We start from the raw sequence: 23,619 nt of genomic DNA, 5'->3' as shown, positions 1-23,619 counted from the left end.
GATAATGTTCCCTGCCAGTCTTGCATATAAAAAATAATAAGTTGATAAGGTGTTAGAAGACCAAACTATTTCAGGGGCAATGTTCGATTGAGAAACCTCCTGATTACACTTGTTCACAATGGCTATCATGGGAGGAACAGTTTCTCAGCATTCTTTGACAACTAATCTGTACAATACTCTGAGCATCTTCAAGTGTAATTAAACAAAACAAAAACAAGAGGATGACCATTCATGTACAGCCTATCAGTAACTGGCTATTTTCACAATTTCAAGTAGGTGGTGTCTTTATTCACACCCTACAAAACATCAACAGGTATATTATTTGATATTATTGCACTGGGTGCAACTGGAAAAATTGATGACAACTCCACAGAGCTTAGTGACTACAATGGTGCCACAACCTGTACCTTCTGAACTACGGCTGTGGACTAAACTATTTCATTGCTCCCCTAAGCTGCTCCCTGACCTCTGTAAGCTTGAGCTTATACAAAGTTTTGCAGCCTGTATCTTAACTTGCACCAAGTTTTGTTTGCCCTTCATTCCTTTCCTTGTCAACCTAATCAGCTCCCAGTCCATCAATGCCTTGAGAAGGGCAATGTTACCATGGTGGAATTAACCAGCAATTTTGTTGATCAGGTATAAAGTTAGGAACTCAGTTGAGGGCCAAATTGGATGCCAAAATTGTTAATAGTCTGCTTAAGACCAAGATAATGGCAAGACAGGCGATAAAATTGGTACCAAAGAAGCTGTTTGCTGTGGGAGCTGAAGTTAATGGCCACAGACTTTATAATGTTCATAGAATCATAGAGATATATAGCATGGAAACAGACTCTTCAGTCCAATTATATAGGATATCTGGTCAGCATGGACAAATCTAGTCCTATTTGCCAACATTTGGCCCATATCCCTCTAAAACCTTCCTATTGATATACTCATCCAGATGCCTTTTAAATGTTGCAATCATACCCATCTCCACCACTTCCTCTGGCAGCTCATCCCATATACGCACCATCCTCTGCATGAAAATGTTGCCCCATAGGTCCCTTTTATATCTTTCCCCTCTCACCTTAAACCTAAGCCCTCTACTTTTGGACTTCCCCACTCCAGGGAAAAGATCTTGCCTATTTACCCTATCCATGCCCAGTTTGAGAAAATGGCAGCTCATCTAATATTGGATATTAGACAATGAGTCAGACAACACTGAAGCTGTAGAGCGATTTGGTGAAAGTATTCCATCACTTTTCTGACTTGTGCCTTGCAGATAGCGGACAGGTTTTGAGAAATCATTGGCTGAGTTACTACAGAATTCCCAATCTCTAGATTCAGTGATGGTAATGCAATTGAACAGCAGGGGAAAAATGACTAGACTCTCATTGAAGATGCATAATGCCTGCCAATTGTGTGGCTCAAATATTTCTTGTCACTTATTAACTCGAAATCAGCACACAAAGTGTTGGAGAAACTCAGCAGGCCTGGCAGTATCTGTGGAGAGGGAAATAGCGTCAACATTCTAAGTCTAATATGATGCTTCAGAACTGCTGAAGCTTTCATATCCACACCTCCTTCTTCAATGACTGTCTCCAGCTCTGCCCTACCCTGCACAGACTCCAACTAAAGTTCTATCCTTCATGTTTCAAACACACCCATGATTACAGGTATCCCTGAGATATGCCATGCTCAATAAAAAAAAAAATCAATCCTCAGATAGCTGCTCCTGCACATCATGAGATCCACACTCATGGATGTGTCTCCACTATGTGTCTCCACATGTATAGCCTCAACCTTTCCATCAGCACCTCACACTAAATTTGTTCCAGTTCCCCGCTACATTGCATTTCTTATCTCACTCTTTCAACTGTTAAGGAGCACAAGTTCCATAAACTCATAGCCACTGACACCCCTCTGATCCTTCCTCCCCTCCTATTTTCTTGAAGTTCATCCTATCTTCCAATCCCCCTTCTTGTCTTGTATTCACTATACCCTATGATCTTCCCATTTGTAATGCTGAACTATCTGTGCTCAGCAAACAACTCAGTTTTATTGTTTTATATCCCTAGCTCAATAAATTTCTGCCACAACATGAAGTCTTCTTTCATTGCCATTAACCCCATGCACATTTATTTGGACAAGAGTCATTTGTCTGCCAAGCAGACCCTTTCACCCTTCTCCAATACTTCCTTTCAAATGGGACCCCTCTCTCTAACCTTTTACTTATACTTGATCTCTTCATCAAGATCTGCTGGTGTACCATTGGCTGACTTCATTTCTCTGCTCCTTCACCCACTTGAACTTGTCACCTTCTGAACCTGCTGCACTCTGTTCTCTCAGGTCCAACTCTGACTTTGTTGTCAAACCTGGTGGTGCTGATATCATCTAGCATGACAATTTCTTTCTGGCAGAGGCTGAATGCCAACTGTCAACACTTCCTGCTATCTCCTTCTGGCTCATGACCCACTATTGAACATTAAACTGTTGTTTCCAGAACCGTTATTAACCTTATCTTCTCTAGAGATCTCCCCTCCAGAGCTTCCCAACTCATAGTTCTCCAACCCTGCTCAGCCTATTTCTAGAATCATAGAGTCCCTATAGTGCAGATAGAGGCCATTCAGTCCATCGAGTCTGGACCCAGAGCCTCCCCCCACCCCATTCCCTATAACCCCACATTACCATGGCTAATTCATCTGTGCATCTTTGGAAGGTGGGAGAAAACTGGAGCACCGGCAGAAATCCATGCAGACACAGGGAGAATGTGCAAACTCCACACAGTCACCAAGGCTGGAATCAAACCTGAGCCCCTAGTGCTGTACGGTAGCAGAGCTAACCACTGTGCCACCATGCCCTGCCCTCCAAATCTACCTCCCTCCAAAATACATAAACAGGACTGCCCTGCCAAACTCATAATTTCAGACTGTCCCTGCCCCACTGAACTTATTTCTTTCCTTCTTGACTCTATGTTTCCTCTCTTGTTCATCTCTCCTACTTACATCCATATTAAATAGTTCTGAAGAAGATGCTGTCAGACCTTCTGAGTTTCTCCAGCACTTTCTGTTTAAATTTCAGTTTTCCAGCTTCCGCAGTATTTTGCTTTTAACTTGAAGCCTGATTATTGTTCGTTCCAGCTGCCCACTGACATGAACTACTTCAATAGCTGAGGAGTTATGAATAGTTCCGAACATTGTGCAACGATCAGTAAACAGCCCCACTACCGACTATTTAATTAGGTGGAGATTATTAATCAATATCTGAAGATGGTTGTGTCTTGGACACTATCTTGAGGAACTCCCGTGCTGAAGTCCTGGGTTGAGATGATTGGCCTCCAATAATCACAGACACATTCCTTCGTGCTTGTTATAACTCTGAATAGTGAAGATTTTCCCTCCAATCTCACTGATTTCAATTTGATGGGCTGTTTAATACATAACTCAGTCAAATGCTGCCTTGGTGTCTAGAACAGTTGCTCTTCCCCTTTGGAGTTCAGCTAATTTGCCAATTTTGAATCAAGCTGTAAAGGGGTCTGGAGCTGAATGATCCAGTCCTGGCAGAACCCAACTGAGTATCAGTGAGTAGTTAGTTACTGCACAAGTACCACATGTTTCATTGTCTACAGCATCTTCCATTACTTTGTTGATGATTGAAAGTGAATAATGGATGATAAACAGCCAGATCCAATAAATCCTGCTTTTTCTTGGACAATTTTCCACAATGTTAGGTAGATGTCAAAGTATGGCTAGGATGTGTAGCTTGTTCTGACGAATTAAGTGTTGCATATAAAGGCAATTTTTTTTCTCCATACTAAATCTCCTCCTCAGGCTAGAGTTGTCAAACATCCCTCTGGAAAACAAACAAATAGTTAGCATCTACCATACCAGCCTACAATGTATTCCAGATGTTCACTAGGATCTGGGAAAATAGTTGTCCAACATCCAGTGTTCGCAGAAGGGGACAGTACCTGAGGAGAGGGAATGATTTACAGGAGGAGTTTGCATGGTGGGGATGATGAATAGAGATTAAGTTATCACTAGTAATTAGGAATTGGGTTGAGAGAGCAGGTGGAGGGGCCCATGGATAAATTGAGATTGGAAATACATGAACTGAGATCAAAGAGAAACTAGAAAAAAATGGTTTGTTGCAATTACAAGATGGCACCTTGGGGGCAGCCTAGCTTTCTGGGCAAAGGGAAGGGGTGAATTTGGCAGAGCAGCTGATAGGCGATATATATATCTTGGTCCCTTTGTGAGAGGGTGCCATTTGGAAGAAGAGTAAACCAATCCTCTGATTCCGCTAAAGTTGGAAGCTCCTAACGCTGATTGAACTCTGGAAATGAAGTCTTCAGCCAAGTACTGGAGGGAGGTCAGTATTGCTGCACCCGACATGAATCCCTCTTCAGGGAGGGAGCGAGAGGAGAGAAGGGAGAGGGTGAGATCCAATTAAATGCTACAGAGAGTGGCATTGCCCTTATTCTCATTCTCTTCTCATATCCGAGTTTTTCACTTAGTCGTTTTCTTGAGAGTTCAATCTCCCTAGGGCGCCTTGATGTGCTTCATAAAGCCAACACCAAAGCCAGAGGGAGGACAGGAGAGGACGGCTTACTGAATGAAACCGGGGTGGGTGCTGAGTTCATTCGCTGGGAGGATGAACATTCCGCTGAATTTGCGGCACACTATTTCTGAAGGTCCAGTCGGAAACTTGCTCCACGTTCGTCACTATCAGATCTGGACAAGCACAGATTCCGAGACGCCAACGGCTTAATTGCAAGCTAATTTTTTTTCTCTCAGAGAGTATCCAGGAAGCAGAGAAGTACAGACAACGGGATTCCCTTGTCGGCTGGATTAATTTAAATTACTGTTTTTTTTTTCACTAGTTGGCCGTGGAGTTCCCTTTGGATAGAGGGTGGATTGATTTCATCTCTTGACCTTGATAACCATTAATTGGAACTTTGCTTCCTCAGACTTTCAATGGGATAATTGTTATAAAGTCATTTCCATTCCATTTTTATAAAAAAACTTATGAGCCATTAACAAGCGCCAATTCCTGCCACCGCCACTTCCTCTGGCGAGAGTCTCTGAGTAAACGAGTTTGGTGAAGCTGCTTATTAATGACAATCTTGGCGAACGAATGTCTCTCTAACAGTCACGGCTTTTGCTCTCTCTCTCTCTCTGATCAGATGCTCAATGTCAAGTTCAAACCTTGAGGTAGTTGAATTGGAATTGAAACTGTAACAGAGGATTTGTGAATTGCAGCCAATTCTGTTAATCGCTGCTCACATCCTTGGCGTCCTGTATTTTTTTTTGCATGTTTTTGTGTGCGTGTGCACCAACCATCACTTCTCTCCAGTCTCCAGGTTTCGGAGCCCGCAGTTGCCACTGGAAAGCGGACGCGCTGTTCAGCTTCATGTGCCATCCTTGGCAGGTGGACGTGTTGCATGTTGCCTCGCCCTCCTGCCCGATGGCCAGGACAGCTGCCCAGGCTCTTACTGCTGTGCTTGTCAGCGTCTCCGGTCACCTCTCCGCATGGACAACGGGCTGTGGGCCGAGGGGAAGGGCCCCGAGCTGGGGCAGGGGGCGGCTCCCGAGGGCAGACAGTGGATCGCAGCCTTTCTCTGTCTCATCATCATCCTGACCACAGCGGGCAACTCTCTCCTTATCCTGCTTATTTTCACACAACGCTCTCTCCGCAACACTTCCAATTATTTCCTGGTCTCCCTTTTCATGTCTGACTTGATGGTGGGGTTGGTTGTGATGCCTCCGGCTATGTTGAACGAACTGTACGGGAGATGGGTGCTGGAGAGTGAATTGTGCTCGATCTGGTACTCCTTTGATGTTATGTGTTGTAGCGCTTCCATCCTGAACCTGTGTGTGATCAGCCTGGACAGATACTTCCTCATTATCTCCCCTCTCAAATACAAACTGCGGATGACCTCTTGCCGAGCTCTGTTCCTCATTTTCACCACTTGGACCCTGGCCGCCTTGGCTTCGTTCCTGCCAATCGAGATGGGCTGGCATGAGATGGACTTTGATGCCCAGGCGCTCAACTCCACGCTGGAGCTGCCAGAGGAGGCGGCTCAGTGTCGCCTCCTGGTCAGCCTGCCCTACGCTCTCATCGCCTCGTCTCTCACCTTCTTCCTGCCCTCGGTCGCTATCTCCTTCACCTACTGCCGGATCCTGCTGGCGGCCAAGAAGCAAGCAGTGCAAGTGGCTTCCCTCACCACTAATGTGGCGACCACCTCTGATGAACCGGTGCAGGTAAAGCTGCCTCTTTGTACAGTCCGCGGAGTTAAACTGGTCCCAGCATTAAACCACAGACTGCGGGGCACCTTCCCAGGTTGGGTTTAATCGCTTCAGACAGGTTTCTCAGCTCTTTGATAACAGGTCAGTGACTTTCTCGGTAGGAGAAGGTTGCTCGAGATCCCGATCCGTTCTGTCTTTCTGCAGGTTTCCTGGGACTCCCGTTGCTTCAACAACCAGCAGCTGATCCGAGAAGATGCCACGGTGCTTTAGTTTCAGCACCGCGGACAGCGACAGATTCCCGGGAGCAGCAGCAGCTCGCCCATGGGCCCCGGGAGCGAGATCAGCGGCGGCCCGGGGATCCGCTTCAGCATCAGGTCACTGTCAGCGCCGTCACCCTCTACTCTCTCCAGCGGTCACTCTCAGCACCCACCACTCTTCATCGGTCACTCTCAGCACAGGACAGTCTTAGCTCTGGCCACTCTCAGGTCCGGTCGCTCTCAGCACTTACCACTCTCTCCACAGGTCACAGCTCCGGCCAATGTCAATTGCGGTCACTCTCAGGACTGGTCACTCTCAGCGCCGGTCACTCTCAGGACTGATCACTCTCAGCGCCGGTCACGCTGGATTTGGGCAGACATTTAGTCTTGTTTCCCAGTTGCTGCCACAATTATGTCTGATCACATCCCACACACTGACTGTGCTAAACGTGCTTCACATTTGTTTTAGCTGGATCTGTGAAATTCTGAAATTAATTTTGAATTTCAGTCCTGGCTATGATTGGAGATTTGCGTAGATTATACATTATTTCACAAATTGAAACCTGACTATGATTTGTCTTCAGCGATAGCCGTGTCCAAAATATTTCTCGCTCTTTGATTTCCAGCTCCGGAGAGCTCAGAATCCATCAGCCAGAACCAGCGACAGCAGAAAATTCACCAAACACAGCAAGAAGGCTCTAAAGGCAAGCCTGACCCTGGGGGTCTTGCTGGGAATGTTCTTTGTGGCCTGGCTGCCGTTCTTTGTCGCCAACGTAACACAGGTGAGCAAGTCGCCGAGCTGAGGATGAGGCTAGAATCTCCCCACATCTCGGTTTTCGAAGCGGCAACCTTCATTTTAAAGTCGTTCTCTCCTTAACCACTTAGCACCCAGTCCTCTCCTTTCCATAACCCTTCGCTAGGAATCGTCAGAGGGAAACGGTCTAACGTTAAATCAATTAGACCAATCTTAACCCAGATCCTAAGGTTGATCTTGAAGGTGCTACTTTCCAAATAATTAGTTGCAAAGTAAATGTCTGTTTTAGGGTCTCATGTGGTGCAGGGATAGTGTCCCTACCTCTGAGCCAGGAGGTCTGGGTTCACGTACATGAATGTGTCCTGGCACATCTGAAACGGTTGGTTAAGAATATCTAATTCAACTATAAGTCGGTTGTCCAGAGTACAGCACCAGCCAGAGGTTAAAAGGTAAATTGGCCAATTTCGTTTAGGCTCTTAAACAAGAAACTCGGCTGACTCATTAACTAGAGGCTCTGGAAGGGTTGGCTGATGATACGGCAATTGTGAATTTTACACTCGCTGGCACTGGGATTCGTTTAGACAAAAGTGGCATCACAAATGGAAATAATACCATTCCTTGTCATTGACTGTCACAGTTCCCTGTTTGGTAGATGCCTATCTCGCTGTGTGTTTCCGTCTCGCACCTTGTGAGTTTTACTTTTCTGTCTGTTACTATGTTGAGAACACAATTGCATTCCTGTCCCTCTTTATACGTCTCTCTCACTTACAAAGCCATCACTGCTTGGTCGCCGGCGTCCCCTGAAACCAAGGCGGTGCGTGGCCCAGGGACCACCATCGGCAGATATGTTAGAATGGGACTTGAACCCGGAGCTCCTGGCTCAGAGGTAGGGTCACTGCCACTACACCAAACGCCCTCATGGATGCAGAGCGGGTCCCAAGGCTTCTGAAAACGATATGTCAAAGCGTGAAAGCAGACAGCAATGTCTCTCTGAAATCCTAAAACAGGATCCCAGGGGATTCCCAGGCTCCATGATGCAAAGAGCCACGAATATTCTGGAAAGAATTTTCGAACAGCCTCAAATTTTTACAACTCCAGCCTCGCCAATCCGTTTGTCTCCGATATCCGCTGGGTTTGAACAGCCTTCTGAAAAAAAAAACCCGAAGAACTGCGGATGTTGGAAATTGGGAAAAAAAACAGAAATTGCTAGAGAAACTCAGCGGGTTTGGCAGCATCTGTGGAGCGAAAGCAGGGTTAAAATTTCCAGTTCAGTGACGGAGAGTCTCTCCAGCAATTTCAGATTTTGTTTTTTAAAAATAACATTGCACTCCCAACAGGCCCAAGTCAGAATATAAATAGCTCATTCCCATCGCTATATTTTATCTGAGTAATTGATGGAAGTTTACCCATTTTCATTAGCGCTGATCTACTCAGGGCTGGCAGTGTTACGACTGTGCAGGAATTTCCCAGTTCCCCTGTCCGTGGCTGGAGCTAAATTGAAACCAACAACAGCGGATGCTGGAAATCTGAAAGAACAGAAATTACTGGGGAAACTCAGCAGGTCTGGCAGCAAACCTATGGGGAGAAAACAGAGTTAACGTTTGGAGTCCAGTGACCATTCAGCAATTGGCTGGGTAGCTTTACTTTGTCTCTGATCCATGTGTATCTCTTGCCAACAGGCGGTGTGTGAATGTGTCCCCGCTCTTCTCTTTGACGTCCTGACCTGGCTCGGCTACTGTAATAGTACCATGAACCCGATCATCTACCCTCTCTTCATGCGGGATTTCAAACGGGCCATGGCCAAGTATTTGCCTTGTTGCCACCGCTGGTGGGAGCGGCGGCCAACTGTAGTTTCCTTGTCCATGAAAAACTCCAACAGCGGCCGGCGTTTGGGCCTGTCCCTCCCAAATATGCTAACCCTGCCACCACAGACAGGCTCTGGTGACTCGGTGATCCAGGTGAACGAACACATCCTCCTGGCAGCCAGCAAGGACCAGCAGCTGACCAAGGACCAGCAGCTGGAGGACTCACTGCAGCTCTTTGAGCTGGAGCAGACTGACCAGGAATTCCAGGGAAACCCACTGAACACACCAATGGACTAGGGACAGATTCAGAAACAACCCAGCGATGGGTTTCCACCCCCCCACCCTGATCCAGGACTAGCCAGCCCTGCCCTAGACTGGACTGACAGTGAAATCCAGACAAGGGACCCTCATACAGGTCCGAGGCAACCCGCTGACTAAAACAGTACCCTAGGGAGACAGCAAACCCCTCCCCTCAGCTCTACGCCATAAGTAGGAGAGGCAACGCCCTACTATCTCCCATTGACTGGAGAGAGACAGAGGCCCCCTCCTCCAATGTACTAGAGAGAGAGAGAAAAAAAAGAGACCCCTTCTATGGACAGCAGGCTGCCCCTACCCCTAAAGCACTGGAGATACAGCCCCCTCCCCTCCCCCCCACGCACTGGAGATACAGCCCCCTCCCCTACCCCCAACGTACTGGCGATACAGCCCCCTCCCCTACCCCCAACGCACTGGAGATACAGCCCCCTCCCCTACCCCCAACGCACTGGAGATATAGCCCCCTCCCCTACCCCCAAAGCACTGGAGAGACAGCGCCCTCTCCTACCCCCAATGCACTGGAGAGATGCTCCCTCCCCTCTCCCCAATGGACGGAGATACAGCCCCCTTCCCTCCCCAATGAATCTGCTCCATATGTGGAAACAAATTATATCACGATTTATCAATTCCTCAATTCTCCGGGATTTCAAAAGGGAAAAAAAAATCATCGTTCAAAAACCACCCAGTATTTAAATGCAACCAACGGGAACTTAACACAAACAGAGAGCATCGGAGGCACGGCAGGTATGAGATAAAAGGCACGTTATTGTTTGGGATTTAACCCTTCAGCAGACGGGATTGATGTGTTAGACGTGGGACACAATCTGACGGTGATTTGTTTTTGTTTCTTGTGGCGGTTTTAAACACATCTAGCACTTCCACTTTCTTAGGTCTTGAAATCCCAGTATTCCCGAGTTGGGTTCGCTTTGGATATTTTAAATTTGATAGCTCAGCACAAACGAATCCAGGTAAAATCAATTTCAAATGGACACACTGCCGGTTATCCGCTGCAGCCTGGCGTTTCCACTAACTGCCAGCGATTCAGGGCAAGTACAGAAGCCTGAGGTAACTGAGAAAGGGTCAGAAAACGCCTTGTCCACACACATTCCTGATACTGTATACACTGAGAAGATAACCCCAACAGAATCTACACGACTGAATTTGTCCCACTGAGCTGAGCCAAACTACAATGGCGAATCGTGTACAGTACAGTAAATTTACATTTCTTCTTCGTCGTTAAATTGTGTTTTCACCGCTTCGAAATAACTTTCCAATTTCAGCCTAATGAACCTCACTTTGATTTCTCAAAACCCATCTATTTTAAAATCTCAGTTAAATTACCAGACAAGAGACTGTCATATGAATGTACTAGACATTTGTCAGTTTACCAAGTCTCTGGTTGCAAAAGGACTCATTGATACACATATCACCAGCTCGTTACAATTGATGTGCCAGTCACAGCATTCTCACCTTGACTTCATCTTGTTTACTCCCTTCTGAAGCCACATCCAAACAGATTTCTGTGAATCCTGTCAGGGAAGAGGTGGTTAATTCTGGGTTATATTTCAAAACGTTTTATGTTTGAGAGGAATAATGCTCCAGTATAATTTCTTTCCCATCAAGCTTCTTCATATCAGAATTATTCTTGCTCTTCATTAATATGAAACTTCAAAACTGAATTAATGAGGTCACTGGCAAATGCCATACAGTTTCTTTTCAAAAAGAAATATTAAAGGAAGGCTCTCCTTTTTGTGGAGGACTGAATCAAAGACCATTTATCGGGAACAAAAACAGAATCTGCTGGAAAAGCTCAGCAGGTCTGGCAGCATCTGTGAAGAAAAAAATCAGAGTTAACATTTTGGGTCCAGTGACCCTTCCACAGAGCTATTTAGCAGGTTGCAGAAATAGATGGGAAAAGTCAACTAACACCAGAAAATATTCATAATTATCCATCTATATAGTTTAAGTTGGTGTAGACATTTCACATTTAAGATGTACAGCACAACACATCGTACTTGAATGTCTCATCAACTCATCACAAATTTCACAAACACTTCAGCAAGCACTGTTTGGGAAATCATGGCAAGAATGTGCTTAGTTTTATCCCAACTGCCGTAGGCACTGAAGTCCTTTTAACACTGTGGGAAGCACGGCTGAATTCAGACTTCCCACAGGTACCAAGCTTGTGTGAAACAAACTGCTTCTAATAAATGTGCCAAGAGCCCTTCGAAGGTCAAATCAACTTTGTAAATAGTTTGGAACTCTCCCTTCTAGCTCAGTATTAATATAAAACAACTGATAGAATCTCTGTGCACTGCTGATAGCTTTCACTTTGAAATCAAAAGCCAAAACATTTATTTGCCACCTTTTGCAAACAGTTACCCTCTTGCAGATATACAACCTCACAAATTTCCTGCTGCCTCTCTAATACGATATTCAGTTGTCCTTGACCTCACCCATATTTTTGGACCTTGCTCATATTTACAATCTGATAATCTCTTCCTCTGATATCAAACCCTACTCACCTGACCCCCATCTAAATATTATTAGTTTTCTGTGTATTTTAACTGTTAAATCAATTTCCTAATGAATTGCATGTTATCACACAACCTTTATAAATGGAGCTTTGTGCTTTCAATCCAGCAATTTATGAAATCAAATTATGTTTTGTACTAACATCACCCTTCCTCTTCTGGAAACACCACATTTTGTTGCCAGATGTTGACGAGTTTCTTATTCGAGGAATCATAATATCACAGCAGACATTCAATCAAGGGTAATTTGAGTCAGGCTCAATCCTGTTAACCCCTAAAATCTACAAGCAGGCATACTGCCCTACAGAACACACTTTTACAATAATTGGTGCAAAAGCAATTTTGGACATAATAGTAACATAGAGAAATGTGGGAAATAGGAACAGGTTGATGCCATTCCCTACTTTGGTCTGTTCTATTATTCATTACGATCATGGCTGATCATGCAACTCAATACCTTATTTCCGCTTTCTCCCCACAGCCTTTGATCCATTCAACCATAAGAACTATATCGAATGCCTTCTTGAAAACATTCAATGTTTTGGCCTCAACCACTTGCTGCGGCAAAGAATTCCATACCCTCTGGGTGAAGAAATATCTTCTCATGTCAGTCCTAAATGGCCTTCCCCATACCCTTAGACTGTGACAACTGGTCCTGGGATGAATCCATGAAAAATATGAAATCTTGCCATGTGATTCTTTCCATTGATTGCTGTGAAGTTCATAACCCCTTTTAGAAATTATTGCACTCTAGGGGAATTATGATAAGGCAAATGCACGTAATGGCCAAAAGATCATAGAATTATAAAATCACAGAGTACAGAAGAGGACCTTCAGCCCATTGAGTCTGCATTGACAAAACTACTCTAAATCTGCACTAGTCTCACATTCCAGCACTTGGTCCACAGCCTTTATTGGTATGACATTTTAACTGCTCATTCAAGTCCTTTTTAGTACCAAGTACAATAAGTCATCAAAGAAACACAATTTCCACCAGAGGTGACTGCTTAGGAACCCTGCCTGATTTTCCTATTCCAGGGTGCTGAGGCCAATTGCAGAATCCCAGCTGACACCTGTTAACTCAGCACGGATCCAGGCATCTAAGTGATTCTGTAACCTAGTTAGTACCAGTAGGAAAGGGATCAGAGAGAATATGATCATTTTTTTATTGACAGTTCACTTCTAATAAAGTGATATTATAGAAGCTCTTTATTAAGTAATACTTTTGACCAATATTAAACTATATTAGTTAATTAGTTCTTCAGATTTTCACAGAATATTAGCAACAATCACTCATTGGTCTAATCTCTTCTGATAGCAAACATGGTTTGCCACAGTTTCCCATTCTCCCTGATTTTAAGGCGTATCCATCCATTTTACTTAAATTTGAATACATTTCGTGAAAATATTTCCTATCAGACGCAGGATGGTTAGATCATTTGCAATTTACATTTAACTCCACCTGCCATTGGGGACCTCAAAGGTTTTACTTCCTAACTCAGGGGCAGTAGGTCAGGACAAAATGTAGATTGCACTACTGGTGATACACCCTCTGAATGGGGGAAATGATGGTTTCCTCTTGCTGTGTCCAAAAGATCATCTTCCACTAAGGAATCAAGACTGAGTATTGGCTGCTTGTGACTCGACCTTGCCAGCAGAATTTAATTTTACGTCATCTTTGGTTGCTTCTTTTCCTTCTTTTGCACAGTTCTCACCACTGTTAAAAATGGGGCCAATATTCCATTTGTCCTCCGAGTGACAATCCTTAGTTTTTACACCTACGACCTTTAATATGGTATCCATTTGCTTCATGTAATCTAAATGTCCATTTACCTGCAAAACAAAAGAATATTTTATACAGATGAAAGAGTTATGCTTACGGACACTTTGCTGATGACAATGATTATATTCACTCCATACACTGAGAACATGAACCACTTATTTAAGTTGACTTTAGATGCAGGGTGGCATACAACAGTTCAGGGGTTCCCACCTATGTGAAGGAGTGCTGCTAAAGTTTAAAATCAGGCAGTTTACCAGCATAGAACACCATGTTCACTGTGTTTGCACAGCTTATACTACTGATTTGTTAGACCACTTGACCTACAGGGGAGCGTGGAGATAAGTGGGAAGAAGTCAAACGCCACATTTAAATGTGCATGTTTTCAGGTTCCTTCAACAAGCTAGGCCAGTCACTTATCTACAGTGCCCTGGAAAACTGCATTCAGGTATTGTATTATGAGAACCAGCTCAGAGAGTTGACTTCATCTTGAACATTCATGTGCCCCGTGTCACTTTGAAGCCTTGTTTTATGCTCATCCTAAACAGACCCTATTTTCTGCTATTGCTCCAGGAAGGTAATAAGAATGTAGGAACAGGATTAGGCCATTCAGCCACTTGAGCCTGTTCTGCCGTTCACATGGCTGATCTATGGCCTAACTCCAGACAACTGCCTTTGAGCTTAATACTTTACTGAACAAAAATTTATCTATCGCAGATTTAAAATTAACAACTGATTTAGCATCAACTGCCATTTTTGGAAGACAATTCCAAACCTCAACCTCCCTTTGTGAGTAGAAGTGCTTCCTAACATCACTCCTGTATGATCTGGCCCTAATTTTTAGACTATGTCCCCTGGTTCTAGAATCTCCAATTAGTAGAAATAGTTTATCCTTATCTGCCCTGATTTTTCCTGTTAATATCTTGAAGACTTTGATCAGCTCACCCCTTAACCTTCTAAATTTTAGAGAAAACAGGCCTAATGTGTATAATTGCTCCTCATAACTTAACCCATGAAGTTCAGGTATCATTCTTGTAAACAAAGACCAATATATCCTTCCTAAGGTCTGGTGCCCAGATATGCTCACAGTATACTAAGTGAAGTCCGACCAGCATTTTGTATAGATACAACATAACTTGTGTGCCCTTACACTCCAATCCTCCAAATGCATATAAAGACCAGCATTCCATTAGCCTTTCACTGGTCACTGAACTCAAAACGTTTACTTTGTTCTTCTCTGCCAGACCTGCTGAGTTTCTCCAGCACTATCTGTGTTGTTGGTAGTGACTAATCCTGGGGTGTGGTTCTATAGTACTGACTGGACTCTTGCTCCTTGCCTTTGTAGCTAATATACAGATGTGAGTCTAGATAATCACTGCCAGCCAATTCTTGACTATAAGGACATCACAGTCCACCACTCCAGGGAATCAGCATATTTGCTGAATCACCTAGCCATGCAGCAGTCTAATTGTCTCTCACTGCATTTCAAAATAGGACAATTTTCCCTTTTAGTAGCCACTGACCAATATGACTCTGGTGCTGACTGTGCAGTAAAAGCACGGATTTATTATAGTCATGGTGGGCTAAGATTGAGTTATTATATCTGGTTAATTAACCCATACTACACTATTCCAGGTTAAAGCCTGCTGTGTTTCCTTCAAAAACATAAATAAGTTCTTTCACATTGCTGCTCATTATAAAGCATCAATAATGTAAAAAAAAACAATGTGTTTCACGTAGGAAAACAAACAGCAGAAGCTTTGAGTGTTGAGCAAGGTGACCAAGAAAGATGTTGTCAAAATGGAGGTGACTTTAAAGGCAGAGAGAAATAGACGGGTTTAAAGGACAAAGGAAATGAATTTTACAGACATGTACAAGCATGTATATTAGAAACTGATTCTATTTAACACACAGCATTTTGCCCAAGTTCTGAGCTGCAGTACAAATTTAAACTGTTAGCAATAGACAATTCAACAAAATACAGTGTTGAGTCACCAGTTCTGCTGAATGACATTAAATAGCGGCGTCTTTCAAGCTGTTATTAAATGTAACATAGAAAATTTTGAAAAGAAAAATGACTTTAACTGGAGCATGGTACTGCCTGCTGTCTGACTCCATGCAGAATTGAGGGAACATTTTCCTCAGCAGTGCTGGTGCAGACACACAAATCCCGAAAGGAAATTCTGAAGAGAGAGCCAATGAGAGACAAATTTCAATCAGTTGCCTGCCAACTTTTCTAATGTCTCAAAAGCTCTGGGAATTTCTAAACTTCATACTGTTAGTAAAGATATGCTGAAAAAAGTACTGAAGGCTACCTTCTGTGATAAGTAAAAACAAAGTTGTAAATGTAACCTTTTGAAACAATACCTAAACATTGGCAGTATAAAGTATGAGAAACAATGTCAAATACTATAATCCAGGAGAAGTTATGTACAAGTGTATCTTATTATAACTTTATGAATAAAGGTGTCCAAAGAATGTTATGTAATAACATAAACGAAAATGATGTTCAAAATACATATTGTTGCATAAATCTTTGCCTTGTGATTATTTACATGAATGTGATTTCAAGTTCCTATAAATATCCAATAAACATTTTCTACTATATTGGTGAACGTGTTGAATTGTTTGGTTGGAGCACTGACTTCGGCTATGACGAGAGGAACTGCTGTACTAATCGCTATCAGAGATCAGAGGTATCTGGGTGGTCCTCATGCATGAATGGTAAAAGGTTAGTATGGAGGTACAGCATGTAATTAGGAAAGCATATAGAAAGATATTATTTATTGCTAGAGGAATTGACTAAAATGTAAGGAAGTTTTGCTTCAGTTATACAGGGCGCTGGTGAAACCGCATCTGGAGTACTGCGCTCAGTATCATCACCTAATTCAATAAAAGGTAAAAGGTATTGAAGACAGCTCAGAGAAGGATTACAAGACTAATACCTGGAATAGGGTTGTTTTAGGAAGAAAGGTTGGACAGGCTAGGCTTGTATACACTGGCATTTAGCAAAGTAACAGGCAATTTGGTTGAAACATATAAAATTCTGAGGATCTTGTGGAAAGGTTATTTTCTCTATGGAAGAAACTAGAACTAGGGGTTTAAAAATTAGCACCGTTCCAATAATCAGAGATTTAAAAAAAATTTTATTTCAGAGAATCATGAGCCTTTGGAATTCTCTTCTTGAAAAGCTGGTATAGCAGAATCCTTGGATGTTTTTTAAGGTGGAGTTAAATAGATTTTTGCTAAGCAAGGGGTTGAGAAATTATCGGGGCAGGCAGGAACGTGGATGCAAGATTACGAAAAGATTAGCCACAATCTTGATGAATAGCATTGCAGGCTTGAGGGGCTGAATAGCTACTCTTCCTCCTGACTTACATGTTTGTATGTTTGTGTTTACAATCAAAAGTTGAAATTATTTCTGTTTGGGAATGTAGATTATAAGGACACATTCACTCTGAAGTGATCAAATATGTAAGATAAACAGTGCTTCAGGCTTTGTTGGAAAGGGGGATTGCTGTCTGTTAAGGGTTGGAGCCTAAGATTGAATACTGCAATTGTGAGAGAATGATGAATGAATATTCCAAACTTTGGTTTAATTACCCTTTGATATCAGAAAGTATTTATACACAACTTTCTAAGGATATAAAATGAAAGAGTAGACTGTCTATGTTATATAGAATAGATTGAATGGGTCAGGTATTGTCCCTGAAGGAGTAGCCTTTCCTTTGGTTGTCGAAAGAGACGACAGGGTGGAGTGCGGCCTAAAATAACATAGGTTACACATGGGCTGTGATAGGAGATTAATTGAGTGCTTGGGCTGTGAAAGGAGCAGGTTTGATGGGCCTAATGCTCTTTTCTCAGGAAGTATCTGTTCAATAAATTTATAGAAAGGCACTATAGATTACCACAGGGACTGAGAGAAAATGATGACAGTTTCAGTGAGGCATGCAGACAAGCTGCTTATTTCATGTACAGACTAAATCCTTTGTCCCCAAGCTGCCACATTCATTTCATTAACTAATTATTTCACTTGCCAAACAAACTGGATGGAAAGTGCTTGAATCTGTGTCTAAAAATATTTCTCACATTACATTTAGTTGCAATAATTAATGTAACTATTCATAAATATCTCACATCAAGCTACATGAAAGACTCATATCTTGTATGATTCAAGAAATTATGAGAAGAAGCTACTGTGGTTTTGTTGCCATTCACTGAGAGCTGAAGTGACCAGCAGCAAAGGGTGAATGTTTTGCTCAATCAATCAATTTCTGAAAACCAAAAAAAATTAAGTCTTCGGTTTCTATTTTCAATCTTTATACTTCTCTCATCTTTTCCTGGAGCCATCAATTGTTGCTGTGCTACAGCGCCACAAAAGCTGGCCAAACTCTTTCAAGTGGCCATTTTTCACCTGTGACCAAGATATTCTTTTCAACTTAATGACCTAGCTTGATCTATTGCTAACCAATTGTCCATGACAGAATAAATGACATGAAGCTATTGGCACTAATCTAAGCACACTTGGTTGTTAAAATTAAGAACCATTATTGTTTTACAAGTTCTGGTCCATTTAAGGCGGAGTCAGAACTGTGAGCAGCTAAACAGTCCTCTAACACAGATTTCACTACGTTACTGAGGTTTGACCTTTCAAATGGTGTCCAGCACTTGTGGGTTTTAGCCCATCCTCTTATCTCTAGGACTGTGTGGTCAGGCTTTCACCTGGCGTCTATCATGTGAGTTATCATTCCTCCAAAAATTCCTTCCAACCTTTAATTCTTACATGCTCTTCTGATTCCTGCATTATCAGTGAGCTGAAATGCAGAATCATTTCACCATCTCCTTAACTATTTCTCCCCAAGGAATTCAAAATCGAGAAAATCCTAACTTCCTTCAATTTTCTTCTCCTGTACTTGACAGATTTCTAAATTCAAAGCTTGGTGCCACTTAAATCATTACGTTTTGATTTACCTCATCTTCTTCAAACTTTTCTGGTGCTCTGCACTACAAGTCTTGGTTTTATCCTGATATTTTATAATTTGGGCACAAGTTCTTCCCATTGCCCATGTGAAGCTTGACAACGTCACTTTAGTTTCTCAATTAAGTATTGGTCTCCACAACACTAGGTTGAGAAGGATAAAATCAACTCAAATTCATCTTCTTCAACACGATATAACAAGCAATACAATATGCATATGAACAATGGATTATAAAAGGATCGTCTTTTGCTGTTGAACAACTGTATGATTTCCACTGTCTAAGTTCATTCATAAGATCTGTCATTTGGACAAGCTACTTGACGATGACTAGCACTTCTGCAATTATAACTAATCAAGGATCAGTGCCTGTGAAACCTGAACCCCAATGAATGCCAAAATCTTCAGAAGTGGAACGAGAAATGAAAAAAAAAACAAGAAAAATGCTCTGAATGATTTGTCTTCTGAAGCATGCCACACAGCATTAATACTCGTGTCAACAAGACTGTAACACAGATTGGATTCTGTTTCTTCATTGCAAGTGAGAGGCCAACAGTGAGAAGGAATCTGACTAAGTACAATCTAGCCTGAACCAAGGTTCAGCCTGTGAAGACCTCTGACCCAGAAGCTGTACAATATTGAAAATTTGGCTACAGAAAAGACACTACAACAGGAGAAGACCAAGAAGGCACATTTACAAAGAACTGCTTTTGCAATATAGCACAGAAAAGTGAAAACAGGATTAGATCATGGATTGTGATTGCTAAATTCCAGTTTTGCCAGAGATGACCAGTTGGTTAATGAAGTTTATTCCATAAGTCAGCTGAAGGAGTCTTTGGTAAATCTGAGCTATCAAGACTGTTGCAAATCTTGCCAAGGAGGTTCTGCAAGGATGTGCCAGTTGGTTGCTGACTATCTGTAGATAAAGAGTGGAGCAACTGTTGTACTTGACTCGAGGACCACATTGACTGAATGAGAAAAACAAGAGATATGATATGCCAGAGGCCAAATTGGAAAGACAATGAAATTGCACATGGTGGTAAATATGTACAGGAAGTAACACAAATAACCATATCTGGTATTGCAAGTGTTCTTAATGGTTTGTACTGAACGTAATTTTCCTTTTAATTTATGCTTAATTTACATCAATTCTGGTTGGTATTAAAGTAAATTTTCAAGAAGTGAAATCTTTTGGTACTTTCTTCGTTTAAAGATTGTCTAGGTTTATGATTCCCACATGAGGATTGTAAAAATCCCTGAAGCTTGAAACCATATGAAGTTATAGAATTCAGTCCTTTCAATCCAGTAATCATGGCAGCACAGTGGAAGGCTTGTTGCGTAGAACTTGCAAGACATGTGATTCCTGGACAAACAGAGGTATAGGAAATGTCTTCAGGTGGCTTTAAATGTTATTCAGCTTGAGGTACTCATAGTAAATAGAAGAAAGGATGGTATTAGAACAGAGTGCAGGAGGTGTGACTCCAAGGATCTATAAAGGAAAATGATGACTATCTGCTGGTGGGGTGGGGGTGTGTTTTATATTGCCTACAAGGAGACCTTGTTGGATATTATGATAGATAAGGTTAGTGGCTCAAGGGGTGGTATGGTAAGAAGGGACTGCTGAGAAAAGATAAGACCATAAGACATAGGAGCAGAAGTTAGGCTATTCAGCCCATTGAGTCTGCTCCGCCATTCAATCATGGCTGATAAGTTTCTCAAGCCCATTCTCCCCGTAACCTTTGATCCCCTTGACAATCAAGAACCTATCTATCTCCGTCTTAAATATACTCAATATCCTAGCCTCCATATCCTTCTGTGGCAGTGAATTCCATAGATTCACCACTCTTTGGCTAAAGAAGTTTCTCCTTATCTCCGTTCTAAAGGGTCTTCCCATTACTCTAAAGCTGTGCCCTCGGGTCCTAGTCTCTCCTGCTAATGGAAACATCCACTCTGTCCAGGCCATTCAGTATTCTGTAGTTTCAATTAGATCCCCCCTCATCCTTCTAAACTCTGTTGAGTATAGACCCAGAGTCCTCAAACGTTCCTCATATGTTTAGCTTTTCATTCCTAGGACCATTCTTGTGAACCTCCTTTGAACATGCTCCAGGGCCAGTACATCTTTCCTGAGATATGGGGCCCAAAACTGCACAGAATACTCCAAATGTGGCCTGACGAGAGCATAATAGAGCCTCAGAAGTACATCACTGCTTTTATATTCAAGTCCTCTTAAAATAAATGCCAAAGTTGTATTTGCCTTTCTAATTACTGACTCAACCTGCAAGTTTACCTTGAGAGAATCCTGGACTAGAATTCCCAAGTCTCTTTGCACTTCAGGCTTCTGAATTTTGTCCCCATTTAGAAAATAGCTCATACCTCTACTCTTCTTACCAAAATGCATGACTTCACACCTTCCCACATTGTACTCCATCTGCCACTTCTTTGCCACCTCTCCTAACCTGTCCAAATCCTTCTGCAGCCTCCCCGCATCCTCAATAGTACCTGTCCCTCTACTTATCTTTATATTGTCGGCAAACTTAGCCAGAAGGCCCTCAGTTCCTTTATCTAGATCATTAATGTATAAAGTGAAAAGTTGCGGTTGCAACACTGACCCTTGTGGAACACCACTTGTCACTGGCTGCCATCCTGAGAAAGACCCTTTTATCCCCACACTCTGCTTTTTTTTTTCTTTATTCGTTCACGGGATGAGGATGTCGCTGGCTAGGCAGCATTTATTGTCCATCCCTAATTGCCCAGACGGCAGTTTTGAGTCAACCACATTGTTGTGGGTCTGGAGTCACATGTAGGCCAGACCAGGAAAGGATGGCAGTTTCCTTCCCTAAAGGACACTAGTGAACCAGATGGGATTTTCCGACAATCGGCAATGGATGCATGGTCATCATTAGACTCTTAATTACAGATATTTATTGTTACCTGGGTCTCTGAATTAACAGTCCAGCGATAATACTACTAGGCCATTGCCTCCCCATTGGCTGTCTGCCAGACAGCCAATCTTCTATCCATGTTAGCACCATGCCTCGAACACCATGGGCCCTTATCTTATTCAGCAGCCTTCTGTGTGGCACCTTGTCAAAGGCCTTCTTGAAGTCCAGGTAGATAACATCCTTTGGCTCTCCTTAATCTAACCTGCTCGTTACTTCCTCAAAGATTTCTAACAGATTTTCAGGCATGACCTCCCCTTGATAAAGCCATGCTGACTTTGCCCTATTTTACCATGCACTTCCAAGTATTTAGAAATCTCATCCTTCATAATGGAATCTAAAATCTTACCCACGACCGAGGTTAGGCTAATCGGCCTGTAATTTTCAGTCTCTTGCCTTACTCCCTTTTTAAACAGAGGTGTTACTTTAGCGATTTTCCAGTCCCCTGGGACCCTCCCTGACTCTAGTGATTCCTGAAAGATCACCACAAATGCCTCCACTTTCTCTTCAGCTATCTCCTTAAGAACTCTGGGGTGTAGTCCATCTGGTCCTGGTGATTTATTCACCTTCAGGTCATTCAGTTTTTCTAGCACCTTCCCCTTGGTGATGGCCACCATACTCAGCTCTGCCCCCTTACCCCCTCAAATTTTTAGGATATTACTCATGTCTTCCACTGTGAAGACTGACGCAAAGTAACTATTCAGTTCCTCAGTCATTTCCTTGTTCCCCATTACTATCTCTCCAGTGTCATTTTCCAGCAGTCCAATGTCCACTTTTGCCTCTCTTTTTGCCCTTTATATATCTAAAGAAACTCTTACAGTCCTCCTTTATACTACTGGCTAGCTTACCCTCATATTTAATCTTCTCCCTCCTTATTTCTTTTTCTTGTTGCCCTCTGTTGGTCTTTCTAAGCTTCCCAATGCTCCAGTTTTCCACTGCTCTTCGCCACATTATATGCTTTCTCTTTTGCTTTTATGCTGATCCTTACTTCCCATTCAGCTATGGTTGCCTTATCGTCCATGTACCATGCTTCTTTTTCCTAGGGATGAATTTTTGCTGTGTCTCCTGAATTACTCCTAGAAACTCCTGCCATTGCTGTTCCATTGTCTTTCCTGTTAGGCTCCTCTCCCAGTCAATTCTGCTCAGCTCCTCCCTCATGCCTCTGTAGTTGCCTTTATTCAGCTGTAATACGGTTACCTCTGATTCTAGCTTCTCCCTCTCAAAAATTGCAGAGTAAATTCAATCATATTATGATCACTGCCTCCTAAGAGTTCCTTCACCTGAAGCACCCTTATCAAGTCTGCCTCATTGCACAACACTAAATCCAGTACTGCCTGTTCCCTATTGGGCTCCACCACAAGCTGCTCCAAAAAGCCATCTCGTGGACATTCCATAAATTCGTTTTCTTGCAATCCACTACCAATCTGATTTTCCCAGTCCACCTACATATTGAAATCCCCTATGATCACCATAACTGCCTTTCTTACACAGCTTTTCTATCTCCTGGTGTATCTTGCACCCCAGCTCCTGACTACTGTTTGGAGGCCTGTACATAATTCCAACTATGTTCTTTCTTTACCTCTGCAGTTCCTCAACTCTATCCACACAGATTCTACACCATCTGACCCTACTTCGCTTCTTACTATTGATTTCATTTCAGTTCTTACTAATAAGGCAACCCCACCCCCTCTGCCCACCTGCCTATCTTTTCACTAAGAGGTATAGCCTTGATATTCAGCTCCCAATCCTGATCCTCTTGCAGCCATGTCTCTGTGATGCCCACTACATCATATCTGCCAATTTCATCTGTGCCACAAGCTCATTTACCTTCTTTCTTATACTGCGTGCATTCAGATATAACACCTTCAGTCCTGTATTAACCGTCCCATTTCTCGTTTATCCAGTAGGCTTGAAGTTTGATTCTTTACTCTTTCCAAACACACTGTCCTATTTGTGTCTGTGCTGGAGACTTTAAATGGTATCTAAAGAACATTCTATATTTAGACAAATAAATAACATTATTTGGAGTTTC

General features: G+C 42.7%; 2 protein-coding genes across 8 annotated transcripts in view; one reads left to right on the top strand and one right to left on the bottom strand.

The window, feature by feature from the left end:
- Nucleotides 1-4,371: 4,371 nt before the first annotated feature.
- htr6 (5-hydroxytryptamine (serotonin) receptor 6) lies at nucleotides 4,372-9,340 on the top strand. The gene is made up of 4 exons (XM_020517657.2): nucleotides 4,372-4,416; nucleotides 5,241-6,242; nucleotides 7,111-7,266; nucleotides 8,918-9,340. Exons 1-4 carry the CDS (start codon nucleotides 4,372-4,374, stop codon nucleotides 9,338-9,340), a joined length of 1,626 nt encoding a protein of 541 aa, XP_020373246.2.
- Nucleotides 9,341-12,775: 3,435 nt separating this feature from the next.
- The window catches only part of tmco4 (transmembrane and coiled-coil domains 4), a 106,298-nt gene continuing 95,454 nt past the window's right edge, over nucleotides 12,776-23,619 (bottom strand). For all 7 annotated transcript variants that reach the window (XM_048615207.1, XM_048615210.1, XM_048615208.1 and 4 more), the window contains one exon: nucleotides 12,776-13,725. In XM_048615207.1, coding sequence (XP_048471164.1) covers nucleotides 13,507-13,725 — 219 coding nt within the window. In that variant the 3' untranslated portion in view covers nucleotides 12,776-13,506. The remainder of the gene's footprint in view (nucleotides 13,726-23,619) is intronic.

The sequence above is a fragment of the Rhincodon typus genome, chromosome 31 (assembly GCF_021869965.1).
Source record: "Rhincodon typus isolate 14 chromosome 31, sRhiTyp1.1, whole genome shotgun sequence".
NCBI classification, from domain to species: Eukaryota; Metazoa; Chordata; class Chondrichthyes; order Orectolobiformes; family Rhincodontidae; genus Rhincodon; species Rhincodon typus.
This window is presented reverse-complemented; position numbering and strand designations above follow the sequence as displayed.